At 37.8% G+C, this 20,260-nt stretch overlaps 2 protein-coding genes across 15 annotated transcripts in view; both read left to right on the top strand.

Annotated features, from left to right (window-relative positions):
• Positions 1-2,184: 2,184 nt before the first annotated feature.
• Positions 2,185-10,604, top strand: agmat (agmatine ureohydrolase (agmatinase)). Its single transcript, XM_038287326.1, has 7 exons — positions 2,185-2,551; positions 4,618-4,820; positions 5,030-5,078; positions 8,350-8,545; positions 9,320-9,499; positions 10,162-10,246; positions 10,341-10,604. The coding sequence occupies exons 1-7, from the start codon at positions 2,259-2,261 to the stop codon at positions 10,409-10,411; spliced, it is 1,077 nt and encodes a 358-aa protein (XP_038143254.1). The 5' UTR covers positions 2,185-2,258; the 3' UTR covers positions 10,412-10,604.
• An 8,229-nt stretch (positions 10,605-18,833) lies between these two features.
• hspg2 (heparan sulfate proteoglycan 2) overlaps positions 18,834-20,260 on the top strand; it is a 187,726-nt gene continuing 186,299 nt past the window's right edge. For 10 of the 14 annotated variants that reach the window (XM_038287348.1, XM_038287355.1, XM_038287354.1 and 7 more), the window contains exon 1: positions 18,834-19,269. In XM_038287348.1, coding sequence (XP_038143276.1) covers positions 19,201-19,269 — 69 coding nt within the window. In that variant the 5' untranslated portion in view covers positions 18,834-19,200. The remainder of the gene's footprint in view (positions 19,270-20,260) is intronic. The other 4 variants (XM_038287361.1, XM_038287359.1, XM_038287358.1 and 1 more) reach the window with 2 other exon arrangements.

Genomic DNA, 20,260 nt, shown 5'->3' with positions numbered 1-20,260 from the left:
TTGATTACGGTAGTGTGAAGTGTTGACCCAAAAACACACATTCAGGTTCCATCTAGGTTTAATTGACTAAATAACAATGTGAGAAAATTTAAGTTGTTTCAGTTTCTATTCAACAGATTAAAATCAGAAGATTAAAATGAAGACAGATCTTTTTTTTTTTTTTTTGTTCTGGAGGACACAACCCAGAACATTCCCACTAAAAGTAGAGGGAGAACCAACAAGGCCTGAAGGTACTGAGCGTTGCTCAGAGGGAAGGCAAATCCAGATTTCCACAAACAAAAATCAAATCACATAACAAATAACTAAACTGGTAATTTTTTTCAAATAAGTTTATTTATACAGCATCAATTCACAACAAGTGTAATCTTAAGAGACAATACATTTAGATTGATTTACCGTAAAAAAAATTCTATCAAGGGCCCAATGTAAAAAAAAAAAAAAAAAAAAAAAAATGGCACTTCCCTTTAATTTAGATAAGATATTTTCTTAAGGAACCTTTGGCTATCAGATGTTAATCTATTAATAGAAAAAATAATCGACAGATTAATCGATTTGCAAAATAATCCTTAGTTGTAGACCTAAATCATATTCAACATATATATGAGCAACATAGACATCAAGCAATGACAGCAACAACATAAACCAACAACATCTACAAGTATTACAATTTAATTATTTTTTAAACAAATAGAACCCATAATGAAATTAAACAATTTGATTTTAGACTTTAACAATGCCTATCCAAAAACCAAATGTTGTTCTTTTTTGTTCTTTTTAAACTATAAGGAGGTTGACATGTTGGTCTTTTTTAGATCTCACAAACTAATTGCTGGGGCATGCCACATTATATCTCCATTAAAGCACAGGTTCCAAATAAAAAAAGTCAAAATAAAAAAAAACAAAAAAAATTGTATATAGGACAAAAGTTTAAATGTTTTAACAAACCCCTAATTTAAACGATTTAAAATCACATGTGAAAATGACAATGTGACTTGTTATATAAAGTGGCTTTTCCATCTGCAGATTAAACTTTTGCTGCATTCAGATACTGTCGTATTGTTAAAGGAATAGTACACCCAAAACATGATTAGCCTTCATTTTCTACTCACCCCCATGCTGAACAACACTCTGGAGTACTTTTTTGATATCTCAAATGCATCTGGAGATCTGGGAGGCTTCTTGCTGTCTGCTGACATTCAAATAATGGAGGTCTATGGTGACCGAGACAGAAAGGTCCATAAAAGTCCACAAAAAACGTGTCAATAGTCCTCCATACTGCTCGTCCAATGTATTCCAAGTGTCCTGAGTGGGTAGCATCCAGAATTTACTCGAAACGAAGTCATTTAGAATGTTTTAAGAGCATAAACAGTAGTGTATAGGATTTCCTGAAAGCGCACACATGCGCACTCACGACGCTACGGAAGCCGGCAGACCAAACCAGCGCATTCAGCTCGGCAAAGAACTCATGCTCTTCCTCAACACTGAAGTCCTCAGACATTTTTCTTTCGTTGTTTCTTTCTTTGCACAGGTAAACAGCACATTTCTTCTTCTACGCTTGCATTATTGGCAGAGCAGACGCTGAATGCGCACTTTCATCTGGTTTGTCTGCCGGCTTCCGTAGCGTCGTGAGCACGCATGTGCGCGCTTTCAGGAAATCCTATACACTACTGTTTATGCTCTAAAAACATTCTAAATGACTTCGTTTCGAGTAAATTCTGGATGCTACCCACTCAGGACACTTGGAATACATTGGACGAGCAGTATGGAGGAATATTAACACGTTTTTTGTGGACTTTTATGGACCTTTCTGTCTCGGTCACCATAGACCTCCATTATTTGAATGTCAGCAGACAGCAAGAAGCCTCCCAGATCTCCAGATGCATTTGAGATATCAAAAAAGTACTCCAGAGTGTTGTTCAGCATGGGGGTGAGTAGAAAATGAAGGCTAATCATGTTTTGGGTGTACTATTCCTTTAAGAATTACAGGCATATAATTGAGGAAAATATATTATCTACCATCTACTGTAATATAAATTCTTCTGATTCATTTAGCATTTAAATATTAAACTTAATGCGATATTTTGTCATTTTCAGATACCGTAATTACAGTGCATTTCTGTGTCCTCCTTTAGTTTAGAGGCAGGTTTAAAATTTACGAGCTTAAATATAAACCCAAACGCAGCAGATATGAATTCAGCCTGGCCTGGCCTTTGGCACATGACTGTTTCACTCATTTACAGGAGACTAAAGTCAACAAAATGTTTCTACTTTGGAGAAACTTCTGTAGAACTCGAGCTGCGGCTGTGAAAATCCCCTTATCGTCGCGGCAGGCTTCGGCTCAGCGCAGCAGTCGAACCGGGGGCTGTTTGACGCAGAGCAGGAGAAGCTCCGGGAGCCGTTACAATGTTCCACCGAGCGCCGAGTTTGTCGCTCGGGTCTCCGGGATCCCCACCATGGCCAAGCTGCCTTACCAGGAGACGGCCGACGGGCTGGACGCAGCGTTTGTTGGTGTTCCGATTGATACTGGGACTTCTAACCGGCCCGGAGCAAGGTGCCATTTGTCCCTTAATTATCTGGTGTAACAGTTTTAACGCTCCTGCACTGCATAATAATTTTCTTCCCAGAGGATTGCGTGAACAGAGGCGTAGCCAGAAATTTTTTATAAGGGCGGCCAGTCAATATCCAATGTACATTGAGGGGGGGCAAAAGGCACCAGAACCTCAGGGTCAATCTACACTGCTCCAACAGGCACACGAACAACATCCATATTGTCTAAATAAAGACAAACTATTCTTTCCTGCAGCCTAACAAATACAGGCATATATTTAAACATCTATGACATCTATGTAAACATCTATGTAAATGAAAGGTATAGTGGACAAAATTCTTTCAGGTTTAAGTTCTGGGACGAGCGTATTGTACATTGTCATTATCTACTTTTATCAATAATCAATCTGCAAAAAAATATATATTTATTTAAATCTATTAATATCCACATTTATGCATTTTTAAGTTATTGTTTTTATTTTTGCACTTCAAACCTCGAATGATTTTTCATTAGTTTGTAAGCTTTTAGCTCAGAAGCTTCCAGGTTGCTTATTTGACGCAAAATCAGTGTTGAATCATAGCACTCGATTATCTTCAAGAGTTAAGGCTTTTATTTATCGATTTCAAATCTCAAATTATTTAAAATTAAACTTTTATATGGAAATATCCTTTTGCTCAATAGCTTCCTGGTCATATGATCAATTCGATCCAAACCTTTGTGGGGTCATAGCACCCCACTGTCTTTTAAAGTTGCATATTTTATTTTTGCATGACAAATCTCTAACAAAGTAAAAAAAAAAAAAAAACAAAAAAAAAAAACGTTGAACTTTGATTTTCAAATTTGAAGACATTTTGCTTCCCATCCAGGAAGCTTTCTCAGCTCAAAATGTCTTGAGTGGCGACTATGACCTGGATGACTGTGAATCCTGCCCAGCATATCAAATCTCTAAATATATATTTGTAATAGATATTAATATATCATACCTGATACCTTTTCGACTTCAAAACCTTGCCTCCACTACTATTTTGAAAACCGGAAGTCAGTACAAGCTGTAGGCTTTTTTTTCTTGATTTTTTTTTTACTATAACGTCTGTAATACGGGTGCATTTCAAGTGTTGGAGCGGCTTTCTTCGATCATATTTTACACTGAGCGAAGAAGAACTGGGGGGTTAAAGATGCATCCCTTGTTTCTACATTTTTAAAGCACACAGACGCAAACAAAAACAGAGCTCCATTTACTTTTCTTAAAAAACAACAAATAGTCAACAATAAAATGACCTGTAATTATTTGGTAAAAGGATGACGAGTTCAGCAATACAATAAACAAATAACTAATGAAATCCTTATTGAACCTGGAAATAAATATATACTTTATTTAATAAATATATAATAAATTATATGGGCCTCCATTAAATATACACAATTAGCTGTTTCTCACTAATTAATTAGCCTATTAATTCCAGGAAGACATTCTGGTTCTGAATGAACACAGATGAGGAGGTGGTTCTGAACGGACCCAGAGGGGAACAGGTTCTGGTTCTGAATGGACCCAGAAAGAAGGAGATTCTGGTTCTGAACAGACCTAGAGAGGCTAGTTAATTAGCGTATTAGTTGTTTCTCACTAAGCAAAATAAAACAACTTCATTTTCTTTTACTCTAAAGTCAAGATTATTACTGGGAAGGCAGAAATAATTTCAGAATGGTGTTTTTAAATTTATTTACAGCAAATTGTGTGAGCAAATCCAGCCTGTATATCTTTAGTTTGGTCTAAATATATCAAATAAACTTATGCTTGCTGTGGTCTAGTGTATTGGGAGCTGCCAAAGACTTCATCAGAATCATAGTTAGCCCTCCCAATTGACTAAAGCCAGCTCACACTCTCATTAACCTTTTAGAGGCCAATCTATGATATAGAGTCTGGAATTGCTCACAAAATGTGCTCTAAATAAATGGCAATACATTTAATAAATTAATTTACAACTTTTTTAGCAAAAGACTTTACCCATGGTCTCACATTATTTGGTTAAACTGCGTATTGTTAATGTCTAGTCTTTTCACATGCTCCACAGGTTTGGTCCACGGCAGATCAGAGTGGAATCTGCTCTGCTCAGGGCTTACAACAGCGGCACCAGGGCGGCGCCTTACGAGTGCCTGATGGTTGCCGACATCGGGGACATAAACGTTAACGTGTATGATTTGAAAGACACCTGCAAACGCATCAGAGAGGCCTACAGAAAGATCCTGTCCACGGGCTGCATCCCTCTGACTATGGGTGAGAAAAGCTGAGAGACACAAAGCGCAAATACACTTTATCTACTGTCTGCTCGGGTTTGCAGAAAACAATAACTTAGTGAATGATTTATAGCATCTGGAGACCAGCTCTGACTCGACTGTGCAGTAATCATTAACTTAAATGGTCCTTCGAAATGCATAGCAGGCTCTTTTGTAGCTCAGATATTAAGAACATCTTGTTATCTGCAGGTGGCGATCACACAATCGCGTACCCAATACTGCAAGCTGTTGCTGAGAAGTAAGTGTGCATCATTTCTAGAGGATGAATGAGATGACGATTTTTAAGGCTGTCCAACAAAGGTTTACATGTAACCGTTTAAGAAAAAATTGAAAAATAAATTCCTGGTAGAAACTTGTCTTGCTTTGCAGACAGAGGTCACATTTGAAAAGATCATATATGTATCAGATTTAGAACCACATATCCATCGCATTTGAAAATAATGGTTTCTGTTATTCAGAGTCACAAGAAAAGATCAGATATAGGTCACATATACACTCACCGGCCACTTTATTAGGTACACCTGTCCAACTGCTCGTTAACACTTAATTTCTAAGCAGCCAATCACATGGCTGCAACTCAGTGCATTTAGGCATGTAGACATGGTCAAGACAATCTCCTGCAGTTCAAACCGAGCATCAGTGTGGGGAAGAAAGGTGATTTGAGTGACTTTGAACGTGGCATGATTGTTGGTGCAAGAAGTGCTGGTCTGAGTATTTCAGAAACTGCTGATCTACTGGGATTTTCACGCACAACCATCTCTAGGGTTTACAGAGAATGGTCCGAAAAAGAAAAAACATCCAGTTAGGGCTGCAACAACGAATCGATAAAATCGATAAAAATCGACTTTTAAAAGCGTTGGCAACGAATTTCATCATCGATTAGTTGTGTCGCGCGATTAATGCGTCATCCGCTGCCGCCATTATCACTGCCACTTGACTGAAACGGGGGAAGAAAAAAAAAGATACTGCAGAGCGAGTCAGCGCCGCATGTGCGCAGTGTTTCCAACTCAGCGACTTAGTCGCTATATTTAGCGACTTTTCAGACCCCTCCAGCGACTATTTTTTTTTTAAAAAGTGACTAGCGACAAATCTGGCGACTTTTTACGGTGTTACTGGCGGCTTTTGGAGACTCTTACGTGAAAGCATGTATCGTTCCTAATCTTGTCCTCCAGCGGCAGCTGCTGCCGTGGGGCGCCTCCCCCCTCCCAACCCCGTTCTCCCGCAGGAATCTCTCTCATCGCTGCAATCAGAGCCGCAGGATGTACTTGGAGAAGCATCCCGCTGCAGCCTGTTTCAGCGTCCAGACTGCAAATGAAGCGCGCATGTGCCGGGATTGACGGTGCAAATTGATCACAATAATTAAAATAGCCTTTATAAATAAATTATCTTGCAAATTATGAGGGAAAGGCTTTTGAAGTTTAAATCTTCTGGCAAAGATAAAGTAAAGAAGATCCTGCAATTTATTTAAGTAAAGTATAAAATCCAGCAAGATCAGTAATATGTCAATTAATTATCTGCCACATTCCCATGTAAATATCTGTCTTTGGAGGATGTGTTTTTTATCACCCCTAGTTCTCTCATTTTTATTCCAAATACAATTTATAATTTGAATCACAGGGCTATTTTTATCTCTATGGTTCAGTATTTTCTCAAGTAGCAACTTTAACTGCTATACTTTCCTGTCTTAAAAGGCAGAACTCTTCTAGTAAAAAAAAACAAACTCATTTGTTGAAATGGGGGGGCCTATTGTTTGAACCCCTTAGGGGCTTTAGAAAACAAAAATGTCTTTTTATGCACTTTATGAAACAAAGTACCCTATATTTTGTGGATGTACAGCTACATTTCTCATGTAAGTTTGCGTAGTTTTAACACAAACATTTATTTTTCATATTGCACCAGTACAGTTAATGAGCAACCTGTACTTGTGTGCTTGTTTGTTCTGTCTAAAATGTTTATTTTGGAAAAAAATATAATATATATATATATATATATATATAATAAAATAAAAATATTTTTTGTCCGATTCATCGATTAATCGAAAAAATAATCGCCCGATTCATCGATTTTTAAAATAATCGTTAGTTGCAGCCCTACATCCAGTGAGCGGCAGTTCTGTGGGTGGAAATGCCTTGTTGATGCCAGAGGTCAGAGGAGAATGGTCAGACTGGTTCGAGCTGATAGAAGGGCAACAGTGACTCAAATAACCACCCGTTACAACCAAGGTGGGCAGAAGAGCATCTCTGAACCCACAGTATGTCGAACCTTGAGGCAGATGGGCTACAGCAGCAGAAGACCACACCAGGTGCCACTCCTTTCAGCTAAGAACAGGAAACTGAGGCTACAATTTGTACAAGCTCATCGAAATTGGACAATAGAAGATTGGAAAAACGTTGCCTGGTCTGATGAGTCTCGATTTCTGCTGCGACATTCGGATGGTAGGGTCAGAATTTGGCGTCTACAACATGAAAGCATGGATCCATCCTGCCTTGTATCAACGGTTCAGGCTGGTGGTGGTGGTGTCATGGTGTGGGGAATATTTTCTTGGCACTCTTTGGGCCCCTTGGTACCAATTGAGCATCGTTGCAATGCCACAGCCTACCTGAGTATTGTTGCTGACCATGTCCATCCCTTTATGACCACAATGTACCCAACTTCTGAAGGCTACTTTCAGCAGGATAATGCGCCATGTCATAAAGCTGGAATCATCTCAGACTGGTTTCTTGAACATGACAATAAGTTCACTGTACTCAAATGGCCTCCACAGTCACCAGATCTCAATCCAATAGAGCATCTTTGGGATGTGGTGGAACGGGAGATTCGCATCATGGATGTGCAGCCGACAAATCTGCGGCAACTGTGTGATGCCATCATGTCAATATGGACCAAACTCCCTGAGGAATGCTTCCAGCACTTTGTTGAATCTATGCCACAAAGAATTGAGGCAGTTCTGAAGGCAAAAGGGGGTCCAACCCGTTACTAGCATGGGGTACCTAATAAAGTGGCCGGTGAGTGTATGAGCAAAAACAAAATCATATTTGGGTCACTTCAGGCTGCAGTGTGAACGTAGCCTTACAGATCTCTTTGCAGGACTCAGTCTGGCATAAAGGGATCTTTGCAATCAAAGCTTCAAATAGGCCTCAAACTGAAAAACGTGAATACATTTTTATATATTGTAATCTCTCTTATTTTTTTTATAAAACTAAGTTTTTTGGGATTCTTTCTCTTCTGTGAAAGCAAATATTTTAATTACATTTATTTATGACTGTTAGACATCTGTTTGTGGTGTTTATAGCCACATTGAATTTTTGGAAGTCAAGAATGGTAGAAAATATAAAAGCTAAAAAATGATTTAATATCTACTTTGATTTAAAACCTTTAAAATCACAGATTGAATTATTGCACCAAGTTTTGCACCAAAACAGTGCTGGACTTTTTTTTAAATCACAAATAATCACTGTATCTTCCAACATCTCTTGAATCCTTTGGCTGGTTTTTCTTTGTTGACTCAGGTACGGCCCTGTGGGCTTGGTCCATGTGGATGCTCACGCTGACACCAGTGACGTGGTTCTTGGGGAGAAGATCGGCCATGGGACTCCGTTCAGACGCTGTGTGGAGGAGGGGCTCCTGGACTGTCAGAGGGTGGTTCAGATTGGCCTGCGAGGGTCGGGTTACTCAGCCGACTCCTATGAGTGGAGTCGGGCCCAGGTACAGTCTGGGATTCTATTAATGTGATAGTTTCACCGCATTACCAGTAACAGTGTTAGAAATGTCACTAATCAGTGGTTTGGAGGTTTAGTTCAGTGCAGTCTGGTGCTGTGAAGTGTTTGTACCTAAGAACCTTTTTTTTTTTTTTTTTATATCTTTGCGTCCTACATTTTTTTCCGCTTTTCTTTTCATTTGTTCCCTCATTCTTTGTTCTCTGTTTTCTTTTGTATCACTGCTATTCAATTGTTTCCTTCCTCTTTTTTTATTTCTCTCCTCTGTTATTTCCTTTTTTTTCTAATATTTGTATTATTTCATTCGTCTCTTCTATCATTCCTTCATTCCATTTACTCCTTGTATCTTCTATCACTCCCTGCTTACTGCTTGTTTCCGTTTTGTTTGTTTCTTTTACATTCCCCCTATTCATTTACTCTTTATTCTCACACCTAAATTCTTTCTTTTGTTTTCTTTCAGCCTTTCCTTTTGCATTCTATTTTTTCCTTCATCATATCCTTCTTTCTTACCTTCTCTTCTTCTTTCCTTCCTTCTGTGATTTTTCAAAAATCTCTTCAATTTAACATTTTTTAGAACTTGTATAAAATATGAGAGGATCCTGCTCATTTGGATTACGGTAAACAGTTAAATGTGTGAACCCGGTTAATATACTCCCAGGCATTCATATCAAAGCATCTCTGATCGTCTGCGCTATCCAGATTAGCTGCATCCTTTCTGTTTATCAGGTGAAGATGTCATGCTAACCCGTTTCCGTTTCTGCAGGGTTTCCGTGTGGTCCAGGTGGAAGAGTGCTGGTTCAAGTCTCTCACTCCTCTAATGACCGAGGTCAGGGCCCAGATGGGCAGGGGTCCAGTCTACCTCAGTTTTGACATCGATGCTCTAGATCCAGGTTTTGCACCTGGAACAGGAACCCCAGAGATTGCAGGACTCACTCCCATACAGGTAGATGTAAATTGCAGCCATTATCATTGGTCAGAAGGTTGGATATTTAGACCCATCTTAAGTTATTCCATGGTTTATCTAAGTCAGTTTATAGTTTTTTTTTGTTTGTTTAGTTTCCTGTTTGCTGCCATTAGACTTTTTGCTGTAGACAATAAAATATATTTCTATTCTATGCTAGCTTTCAATTAATAAATACCTAAATAAAAACTGCTATTGACACATTTATAAATATTTAATAAAATAAATACATTTCACTATGAAGTAAAATCAAATAGATACATTTATATCTTTTTTTTTTTAAGATTGATTTAGTTACTGATAATATATTACTAATAATAGAATTTTCATTGACATTTATTTCTTAACCCGATACCCAATTGCTTTGTGACATTGTAAGTTAGTTAAAAAATCTTTAAAGGTGACATTTTATAGTATATTTATTAACAATTTATCAATAACAGAATTGTATTTATTCATGTATTTATCTAATTATTTAATTTTGAATGAAACAGCTCTCCATAGCTGTATCCAGCTCATGAAGTCTAACTATGTTGTTTTTATTACTTTATTAAAGTAACTGTTTTCAAGAAAAGCACATTTTTAGAATGTGATTTTTTTTTTCTCAAACACCAAAATATAATCTTAAACCTTCTTAATTTTAGGGAGTTGAAATTATCCGAGGCTGTCGGGGGCTCAACCTTGTCGGATGTGATCTAGTGGAAGTTTCTCCTCCCTATGACACTACAGGTATTTTACACAGAAGAGCCTATTCAAATTTTTTTTTTTTTTCCACTTTCTATATTTCGCTGTTTTGATATCTGCTTCTATCCCCCTTTACCAGGAAACACTGCCTTGACTGGGGCCAACCTGCTCTTTGAAATGTTGTGTGTTCTGCCAAAAATGAAATACTGACCTGAATGTAATAGTTAAAGTGGCTCTTTTTTTTTTTTACATGTAGAGAAATAGACAAATTGTGTTAAAGTATTTGAGGCTGTGGTGAGAATCCATGTCAACCTATGCAGTTTTAAGATTTTAATTATGTTTTTCTGTTGCGCTTTTTTGGAAGAAGTCTGTCATTCATAAATAAATCAAGCTTTGAACTTTACCGTGGAACTGAGCAACATTCTTTAAATGTTACATATATTCTCCTGTAAAGACACAAACTACTGCCCCTGGCTGGACCTGAAAAAAAATCTTAAAAAATCTTTGGTTAAAAAAACTAAAAGGAATCCAGTATCTGTAAATTTGTGGGTCTCACCAGTGACACCCTGTGGCAGTCTGAGGGAATTCAAGTTATTGGAATCAGGTTTTCACTTCCATGGCTACTGGTGTATAAAATCAGGAACCTGGGCATGCAGGCTCTTGTTACAAACATTTGAGAATGAATGGGTAATTTTCAGGAGCTTAGTGAATTCCAGCATGGAGCTGTGATATGACCCACCTCTGCAACAAATCCAGAAATTTCCTTGCTCGCTCCTAAATATTCCAAAGTCAACTGTCAGCTGCATCATAAGAAAATGGAAATGTTTGTGAAAGCTAGCAACGCAGCCATGAAGTGGTAGAACAGGTTAATTGATGGAGCAGGGTCAGAGGATGATGAAGCTTATGGTGTGAAGGGGACTGCCCACATTCTGCAGAGTCAATCACTACACGAAAGCAAGTAACTTGCTTTTATTCTGCTCAGTTGGATCCCAACTTTAAACGAATGCCTCAGATAACAGTTGAACTTAAATAGTCAAAGGCAGCTCTAAATAAATGGGTTTTTAACTTTGACTTCAAAGAACTCAGACTTTCAGAACTTTTACAGGCTTCTGGGAGTTTGTTCCAGATCACTGGAGCACAGGAACTAATTGCAGCGTCTCACTGTTTGGTTCTAGTTCTGGGTGGACAGAGTTGGCTTGAACTAGAAAACTGGAGTGGTCTGGGAGGTTGATACACTGACAATAAATCTGTTATATATTGACGCGCTGATCCATTCAGTGATTAATGAATATTTAAAATTTTCCAAATACAGAAAAGACATAAAAATACTCAGCCAAGAAGTAGCAGAGGGAGCATTAAACTACTGGTATTTCTCAGAGTAAAATATCTTCAAAAACAAACACATAAATGGTTTGATTACAAATGAATTACTACAGAGGCAATACTTTACAAAATCTATATTTTGAAAGAGGAGCGCGAAGACTTACTCAAGTAGTAGTGATACTTCTCAAGAATATTACTCAAGTAAAATAAGAATTAAGTCCAGTAATATTACTTCTTAAAGTAGATAATAATAAATACTCAAATAAATGTAACCAGCTACTACCCAGCCCTAATTTTAGAATTATAAAAACAGACAAATTAAAATTAGAGAAAGTATTGAATCTTATACTTTAAAAAAAAAGCTAAACAATTGTTCTTTAAAGAAACACATGAACAAAAGTACCTGAACTACAAGAAGTTGCATTTGGGTGTACTTCTTCAAAAGCATGTTTATTTCTGAGCTATTTGTATAAAGCACAATTAAATTCTACACAGTAATAATTATATCACCTATTAAATATATATACGATTTAAAGTTTGCAGTTTTGGAAAGTTCTTTGAGATGATATTTGATAAAAGCTATCTTTGTAAATAGTAAAATGAACTGAGTTAGAGGGAGTTGTTCATTTTTCATTTAATTTAATCTCACCTCCTTTGTTGCTGCAAATGAGCGCCACTAAACTTAAATTTGCTGCTCAAACAAATGAAGGGAACACATAAACAACACAATATAACTTCAGTCAAATCAAACTTATGTGAAACTGTTCACTTAGGAGGCAACACTAACTGATAATCAATTTCACATGCATTGCAAATAGACAACAGGTGGAAATAATTTGCAATTAGCTAGACACAGTTAATAAAGGAGTGGTTCTGCAGGTGGGGACTGCAGACTACCTTTTTAATAGCTATGCTTTCTGGCTGATGAGTCAATAGTTCCTGCAAGATGAAGGCATTGAAGCGATGGACTGGCTCACCTGTCCAACAAACCTGAATCCAATTGAGCACATCTGGGACATCATGTCTTGATCCATCCACCAGAGTCATGTTACACCATAGACCAGGGGTGTCAAAGTCATTCCAGAAAGGGCCGTGTGGCTGCTGGTTTTCTTTCCACCAAAGCAGTAGCACACCAGACTCCATTCATCTCATCAAGGTGAGTCTAGTCTTAACCTGATGGCTTGATGGGATGAATGGAGTCTGGTGTGCTACTGCTTGGGTGGAAAGAAAACCAGCAGCCACACGGCCCTTTCTGGAACGACTTTGACACCTGTGCCATAGACTGTCTAGGAGTTGGGTGGATGCTTTACTCCAGGTCTGGGAGGAGATCCCTTAGCACAGGGGCGCTCAACTCCAGTCCTCAAGAGCTACCATCCTGTAACTTTTCGACACATCTCTTCTCTAACACACCTGAATCAAAAGGCTCAATCCCCTCATTTAGCTCAGCAGAGGCATGGTAACGAGCCACTCATTTGATTCAGGTGTGTTAAAACCGGGGTGCATCAAAAAGTTGCAGGATAGTAACTCTTGAGGACTGGACTTGAGCACCCCTGCTTTAGCAGATTATCCACCACCTCATCAGGAACAAGCCCAGGCATTGCAGGTCACACACAATACTGAGCCTCATTGTGACCTGTTTTAAGTGTGAATCTAAATCCAGGCTTCCATTGGTTAATAAATTGGAATTCAATTGATGATTTTTCAATGATTTTGTTGTCGGCACATTTAGTTTTGTACAGAACAAAGTATTTCAAGAGAATATTTAATTCATTTATGTTTAGGTTGTATTATTTGAGTGTTTCCTTTATTTTTTTTAGCAGTACATATTTTTATTTCTAAATAAAAACTGATTTATAGATAAAAGTACAGAAAAAGTTCAAACTTGTGGCACTAGAAGGATTTAAAAGCAGTGAATGTAAATAACGGCTTGTGCGACTTGTTTTCTAGCATGGTAGAGTAATCTATACATATTTTTACTACAATAAAATTACTAAATAAGAAAAAAAGCCTACATTTACTTATTTTAAAATTTACATTTAATTTTTATCATCTGTCAATATGTATTGCTTTAATGCAGTCTTTCATATGAATGTTTGAAATCACTTTAGGGTTAAAATACACTATATTGCCAAAAGTATTTGCTCACCTGCCTTGACTCACATATGAGCTTAAGTGACATCCCGTTCCTAATCCATAGGGTTCAATATGACGTCGGTCCACCCTTTGCAGCTAGAACAGCTTCAACTCTTCTGGGAAGGCTGTCCACAAGGTTTAGGAGTGTGTTTATGGGAATTTTTGACCATTCTTCCAGAAGCGCATTTGTGAGGTCGCACACTGATGTTGGACGAGAAGGCCTGGCTCTCAGTCTCCGCTCTAATTCATCCCAAAGGTGTTCTATCGGGTTGAGGTCAGGACTCTGTGCAGGCCAGTCAAGTTCATCCACACCAGACTCTGTCATCCATGTCTTTATGGACCTTGCTTTGTGCACTGGTGCACAGTCATGTTGGAAGAGGAAGGGGCCAGCTCCAAACTGTTCCCACAAAGTTGGGAGCATGGAATTGTCCAAAATGTCTTGGTATGCTGAAGCATTCAGAGTTCCTTTCACTGGAACTAAGGGGCCAAGCCCAGCTCCTGAAAAACAACCCCACACCATAATCCCCCCTCCACCAAACTTTACACTTGGCACAATGCAGTCAGACAAGTACCGTTCTCCTGGCAACCGCCAAACCCAGACCCGTCCATCAGATTGCCAGATGGAGAAGCGCGATTCGTCACTCCAGAGAACGCGTCTCCACTGCTCTAGAGTCCAGTGGCGGCGTGCTTTACACCACCGCATCCGACGCTTTGCATTGCACTTGGTGATGTATGGCTTGGATGCAGCTGCTCGACCATGGAAACCCATTCCATGAAGCTCTCTGCGCACTGTTCTTGAGCTAATCTGAAGGCCACATGAAGTTTGGAGGTCTGTAGTGATTGACTCTGCAGAAAGTTGGCGACCTCTTCACACTATGCGCTTCAGCATCCGCTGACCCCGCTCCGTCAGTTTACGTGGCCTACCACTTCGTGGCTGAGTTGCTGTCGTTCCCAAACACTTCCATTTTCTTATAATACAGCTGACAGTTGACTGTGGAATATTTAGGAGCGAGGAAATTTCACGACTGGATTTGTTGCACAGGTGGCATCCTATCACAGTTCCACGCTGGAATTCACTGAGCTCCTGAGAGCGACCCATTCTTTCACAAATGTTTGTAAAAACAGTCTGCATGCCTAGGTGCTTGAATTTATACACCTGTGGCCATGGAAGTGATTGGAACACCTGATTCCAATAATTTGGATGGGTGAGCAAATACTTTTGGCAATATAGTGTATATAAAATTATGTATTTTAGGAAGATTAATTTACTGTATGTTTGCAAGCAGTAAGTCTTTCCTCATTTTTTTCTTTATGTATTTTAGAATGGAGTAAACCCTAAGTGGAAATGTATTTCATTCACTATTACTGACGAGTATGGCTTTAAGGGTGTTGGCCCAGCATGACAGGGAAATGCAATCACGCTCTTTGGCACATTTGTTTTTCTACAGCTGCAGAAGTTGTCAACACATACTGTGTTAAAGTTCTATTTAATGCTTTCAGTTTATTTAGCTATTAAAATCCAAAATTTTAAGTCCTTTTGGAAACCAGAGGAAACAAAATCATAAATTGACATTTAGATTAACAAAAATTATTTTTCCTTATGCAGCAAACATGAAAAGATTATGTTTCTGAACCAATGAAGGGGTTAACTCAGTGCTGCCAAATAAGAATTGAAAGGAGAAAAAAACAAGCACTAAGCATTAGTTTATATCAGAATAAACAGTTCAACAGTTTTGCTACAGTTTTTCCACTTCTTCGCTGCCAGCTGGAGGCAAGGGAGGAGTCTCTGAATCAAACCACTGTGGTAAAAAAAGAAAATGCTTTAAGAATGCGCTCACAGTGGAGGAACAGTCCACTTCAGGAATCAACTTTCCCATAATGTCCAGGGAGGCCTTAAAAGGACAGAAATAAATTACAGCTATTGTTTATATCAACAGTGTTTAGATCAGTTTCATTTTTTCTCCTAAACTCCATGGATACATGTTCTCTCATTTGGTATTTATATAATTACTCTGATTATTACAAGAAACACAATTGAATATGAATATTTATGGGACACTATGTAAATTCCTGCCCATGTTGCTGTGACCCTCTCTGTTTATGTGTCACCTTACTTAGTGCAGGGAGAGCAGCTCCTCTCCTCTGCTATTTCAGGATCCCCTTAATTGGCAGCAGCTGTCCTTTTTAAACCTCTGCATTAAGCTCACTTTAACAACAAATCCAATTGGACCCAAACACCCCTGCTCTACCAGTTGAATGCATTTTCCCTGTGCATGAGGAACAGTGTGTATGTAACACTAAACCATTCATTGTTCCTCAGTTTTTGATGTTTAACTTTTCCCATTAATGTTTAACTGCGTCCTAAAAAGGCGCAGTAACATGTTCTGCCAGCAGAGGACGCCCAAAGCTCAAACTACACTGTAAATACAAGCTTATATATATATATATATATATATATATATATATATATATATATATATATATATATATATATATATATATATATATTACAGAATAAATTAAATGTAATGACAAGTTTTTGAATTTATGATACATTTTTTAACTAGTGAAGAATTTGTCAGTTATTGCTCAGGAATGCTTGCAGAAAGGAAAGAAATATGCATCTGGAGGGTGAAGAGAAGGTTAATCAGGGAGTAAAAGATATTGCTGTTTGTTTAAGGTTATATTGTTTTTTTTCCATATTTAATCTATATCCCTAAAATTGCCAATTACAACACAGCATTAGAACACCGAGAAAGCAGGAAGATTCCTGGTAAAAATCCCTGAGACTAACTACACCATAAGAACCAATTTTCTCTTAATGCATGAAATGATTCAATTAGGAACACTTGTAAAAAGAAAATGCAAATTTCTTGCCAACATGCACCAACCTTTCTCTTGGCAGTGACAGCAAAGCTTATGATGAAACATGTTAGGAGCAGCAGCGTTCTATGGGAATGCTTTTCTTCAGCAGGGAAAATGCAGAGAAATGCTGGAAGGAAAGCTGTTAACTGCTGCAGAGAGTAAATGTCCACAATCTGGCAGGACGACAGCTTCAAATAAATCAGGAGTTTAGATTAAAGAATGGTACTATGCTGGGATGGCTTGAGCCAAATCCAACTGAGAATCTCAGTCAGGATGAAAATTGAAGTTCAAACTATTCGTTTGAACTGTTTGTAAAACAAAGATTTAATGTTTTGAATGTATGATACTACTTTCTGCTGGGGTCAACCTTGCAAGCAGAGTTTTGATCCAATTCAGGGATCTACAACCTGGAGCCATAACTGGCACTTTGGATCCCTTGCAGTGGCTCCAAAGTTTTGTCTGAAAATTATACAGAATCAGTTGATGTTTTCAGATACGCAATAAGGAATCCTGAGGTGATTAAACATTTTTTTTGTTTTTTTTTTTTACTCTAATTAAATAAGTAAACTGAATTTGTGTCAGAGAATAACACTAAAGGTGCCAGGGATGTTATTTTAACAGTAGTGCAGTTGCTGCAGTTTTCTGGTCGATCAACATTCTTTAAAAAGCCTAGGGTGCCGATCATTTGATTGATACCGATTCTTTTCCTAACAGCAGTTACATGATAACAATACATCTTCTTTGTTTTAATCTTTTGTTATTTTTTTAAGAAAGAACACTCGTGAAACAATAAATGTTTTAACTGCTTCATGAGGTAATGCTCTAAATTTGAAAAAGAGAAGTTTTGAGCACTGACGGTGGCTGATTTTCAGACTTTTGCAGGAGTAGATCACTTAGTGGATAAGATCAGTTTCAAATCTAAAGTGATTGATCGGCTGATCACTCATTTCCCATAATCTAAGGAAATCAGGGCTGATTGAACAATTTGGTCACTCTTGTTTTTTAGATATATTTCTCTTGCCATTAGATTGGAAACAATGATTCTTTATTACACAGTATTCCACATTTATCAATATATTATGAATTCAAATCATTTCAGTTTATTTATATAGCGCCATTCCACAGGGAAAATCAGCTGATTAAATTGAATCACTGACTTGCATTTAGTCGTTGACTCTTCAGCAATCCCTCTCACCAAGCATGTATGGGGTGAGAGTGGAGAAAAAAGAACTCTCTTTTAACAGGAAGAAACCTCAAGCTGAACCAGACCCAGTGTGAGCGGCCATCTACTGAAGCCGACTGGGGTTCAAGGAGGCAGAAGCAGACATACAGAAAGAAGCAGAGACACAAAAGGTAACTGTTAACTAGCTCCACAGGCGGCCCAGTCCAGGAAAGACAGCAAGGCAGACGAAGTTCTTGTCAGAGTATGAAAGAGAGCACATACAGTTAGACAGAGAAACAGGACTACACTAAAAAAAACTTCAACATGTATAAGCGAAGGTGTTGATGGCTGCAGCATAGTTGATATTTCTCTCTTGGATGGTGTCACAGCCAAACAGGAACAGACCAGATGAAGCTACTATGATGAGAAAAAAGCAAAGAAAGCATAAAGTTAGAGGTCGAACTAACAAAGACTGCAGAAAGGGAGAACAGAGATAGAATGATGAAAAGGAGTCCCTATGTCCTCCAGCAGTCTAAGCCTATAGCAGCATAACTTTTGAGAAAACTCAGGATAACCCGAGCCCCTCTAACTGTAAGCTCTATCAAAAATGAAAGTTACAAAGAAGCAAAACTAATATTTTTATTGCAAAAATTGTTTTGTAAACTTAAAAAGAAAGAATAAAATGGCGTGACTGTTCTTTAAAAGTGAAAAACAACTTTCATTCATACTTATTAAACAAAGATGATGTCTTTTATACAGACACTGAGCAACTTCATTATATATATATATATATATATATATATATATATATATATATATATATATATATATATATATATATATATATATATATATATATATATATATATATATATATATATAAGTGGTGAAGGTTGGAGACCTCTGATCTGGATCAAAGGAAATAAAATAAAATACTTCCACAAAATATTGACCCAATCGACACATAATGTATCCAAAAGAAGCAGATTGGAGTTTGTGGTTCTATGCGTAAAAAGTTTGCATGAATCAGACTTCAGGCACTGTGCTGCATACTCTCCTCTCATAGGAGAGGAGTGTGGTCAGCGTGGGTCTAGGTGGCGTCTCCCCGCGCTGGGATTAGCTGTCCTTCTCTCTCAGCCCTCCCTGAATTCCATTCCGCCTTTTACTTTCTTTGCTTCCCTCTCTCCACTCAGGAGGACTTCGCCTGCGCGCATTCAGCCCCACTCGGACCAAATCACAGTCCCCCAGCTTCTGCTGTAACACACCAAGGAAAAGAAGCACGTTTTGGAGGTCGCGACTTTTTGGCGTGTTTCCGCAAGTCTCCCCCTCTCCTCCTCCTTGGGGGGACGCAATCTCCAGCAGTGAGCTTTTTTTTTTTTTTTTTCTTACCTGTTGATGAGGTCCCACGGGTGGCAGAAGAACAGGCGCTTAAAGTGTGGAAAGAAGTCGCTCCAGCTGTGGACCTCTGGATTTTTCCTCCCCTGCAGAAACAGTCTGTTTGCTGGGTAGGAGGAAAATGGGTTCTCCGACCTCCTGGAGCTGTGGACTTACCGTGTCTTTAATTCTCACATGTCAGCTTATTTCTGTAAGTGAACTCCAACTTTTATCTTTAAAGCTTTGAATGTTCTATTTGGTTCGATCTAGACAAATAAAAGCATATATTCCTTTTTGGGTGTAAATGGAAAGTAGCAGTAGAAAGAAAACTGTGTTAGTGTTATTTATGTTGCTTCAGGGCTTTCATGCAGGTGGGCTATAAAACTAAGCAGAGATGCGTTTGGGAGTAATCAGACAAACCAGATCCTCCTGATGAGTGAAGCCGGGCTAAGTTTGTCCACAGAAACAAGCTATTCATAGTCTCTCCCCTTCAGTGCTGAAGCTTTGCAAACCTTCTCCAGGCTTCACTCTGCATTTTAGACTCCCTGTTTTAATTTAAAGGAGAGTGTGATTAATAGCAGGAATTAATCTGATCCCTTAGGGTTCGTTTACCTTTAATGTTCCTTTCAGAATAAAATACGAGCTTCTTATAGAAATGTATGGAGAGCCAAAAGGGCCATAATGCAATAAAAGATAAAATATTGTGTTATAACTAAAATACCCATCAATTTGACGGATAAAGGAAAATACTCTTCAATTATAGCAAAGATTATGACGATTATTTTGCACACCCCTAATATATATATATATATATATTTATGTGTATGTATATGTATGTATATATATATATATATTTATGTGTATGTATATGTATGTATATATGTATGTATATATATGTATATATATGTATATACATATATGTGTATATATGTATTTATGTATGTATGTATACATATATATATACACATAACAGTAATATTTGATTGGGTAAGCTATTTTGTAATTAGTGAATAAATTGAGAAATTCTGACATGATTTCATATTACATCTTTATGTATATTTATGATATAGTATTTTTAATTTTCATTCTATTAAAGATATACTTGAGTATTTATTATTTATACCCGTGGTTGTAATAATAAGGAAATGCTTCAACCTTTTTTGTATAACATAGAAAAAGGTAAAAAGATATTTTCCCTGATT

The sequence above is a fragment of the Cyprinodon tularosa genome, unplaced genomic scaffold, assembly GCF_016077235.1.
Source record: "Cyprinodon tularosa strain WSP-4 unplaced genomic scaffold, ASM1607723v1 ctg239, whole genome shotgun sequence".
Lineage (NCBI taxonomy): Eukaryota > Metazoa > Chordata > Actinopteri > Cyprinodontiformes > Cyprinodontidae > Cyprinodon > Cyprinodon tularosa.
Note: the sequence above shows the minus strand (reverse complement) of the source record. Positions and strands in the feature narration are given on the sequence as shown.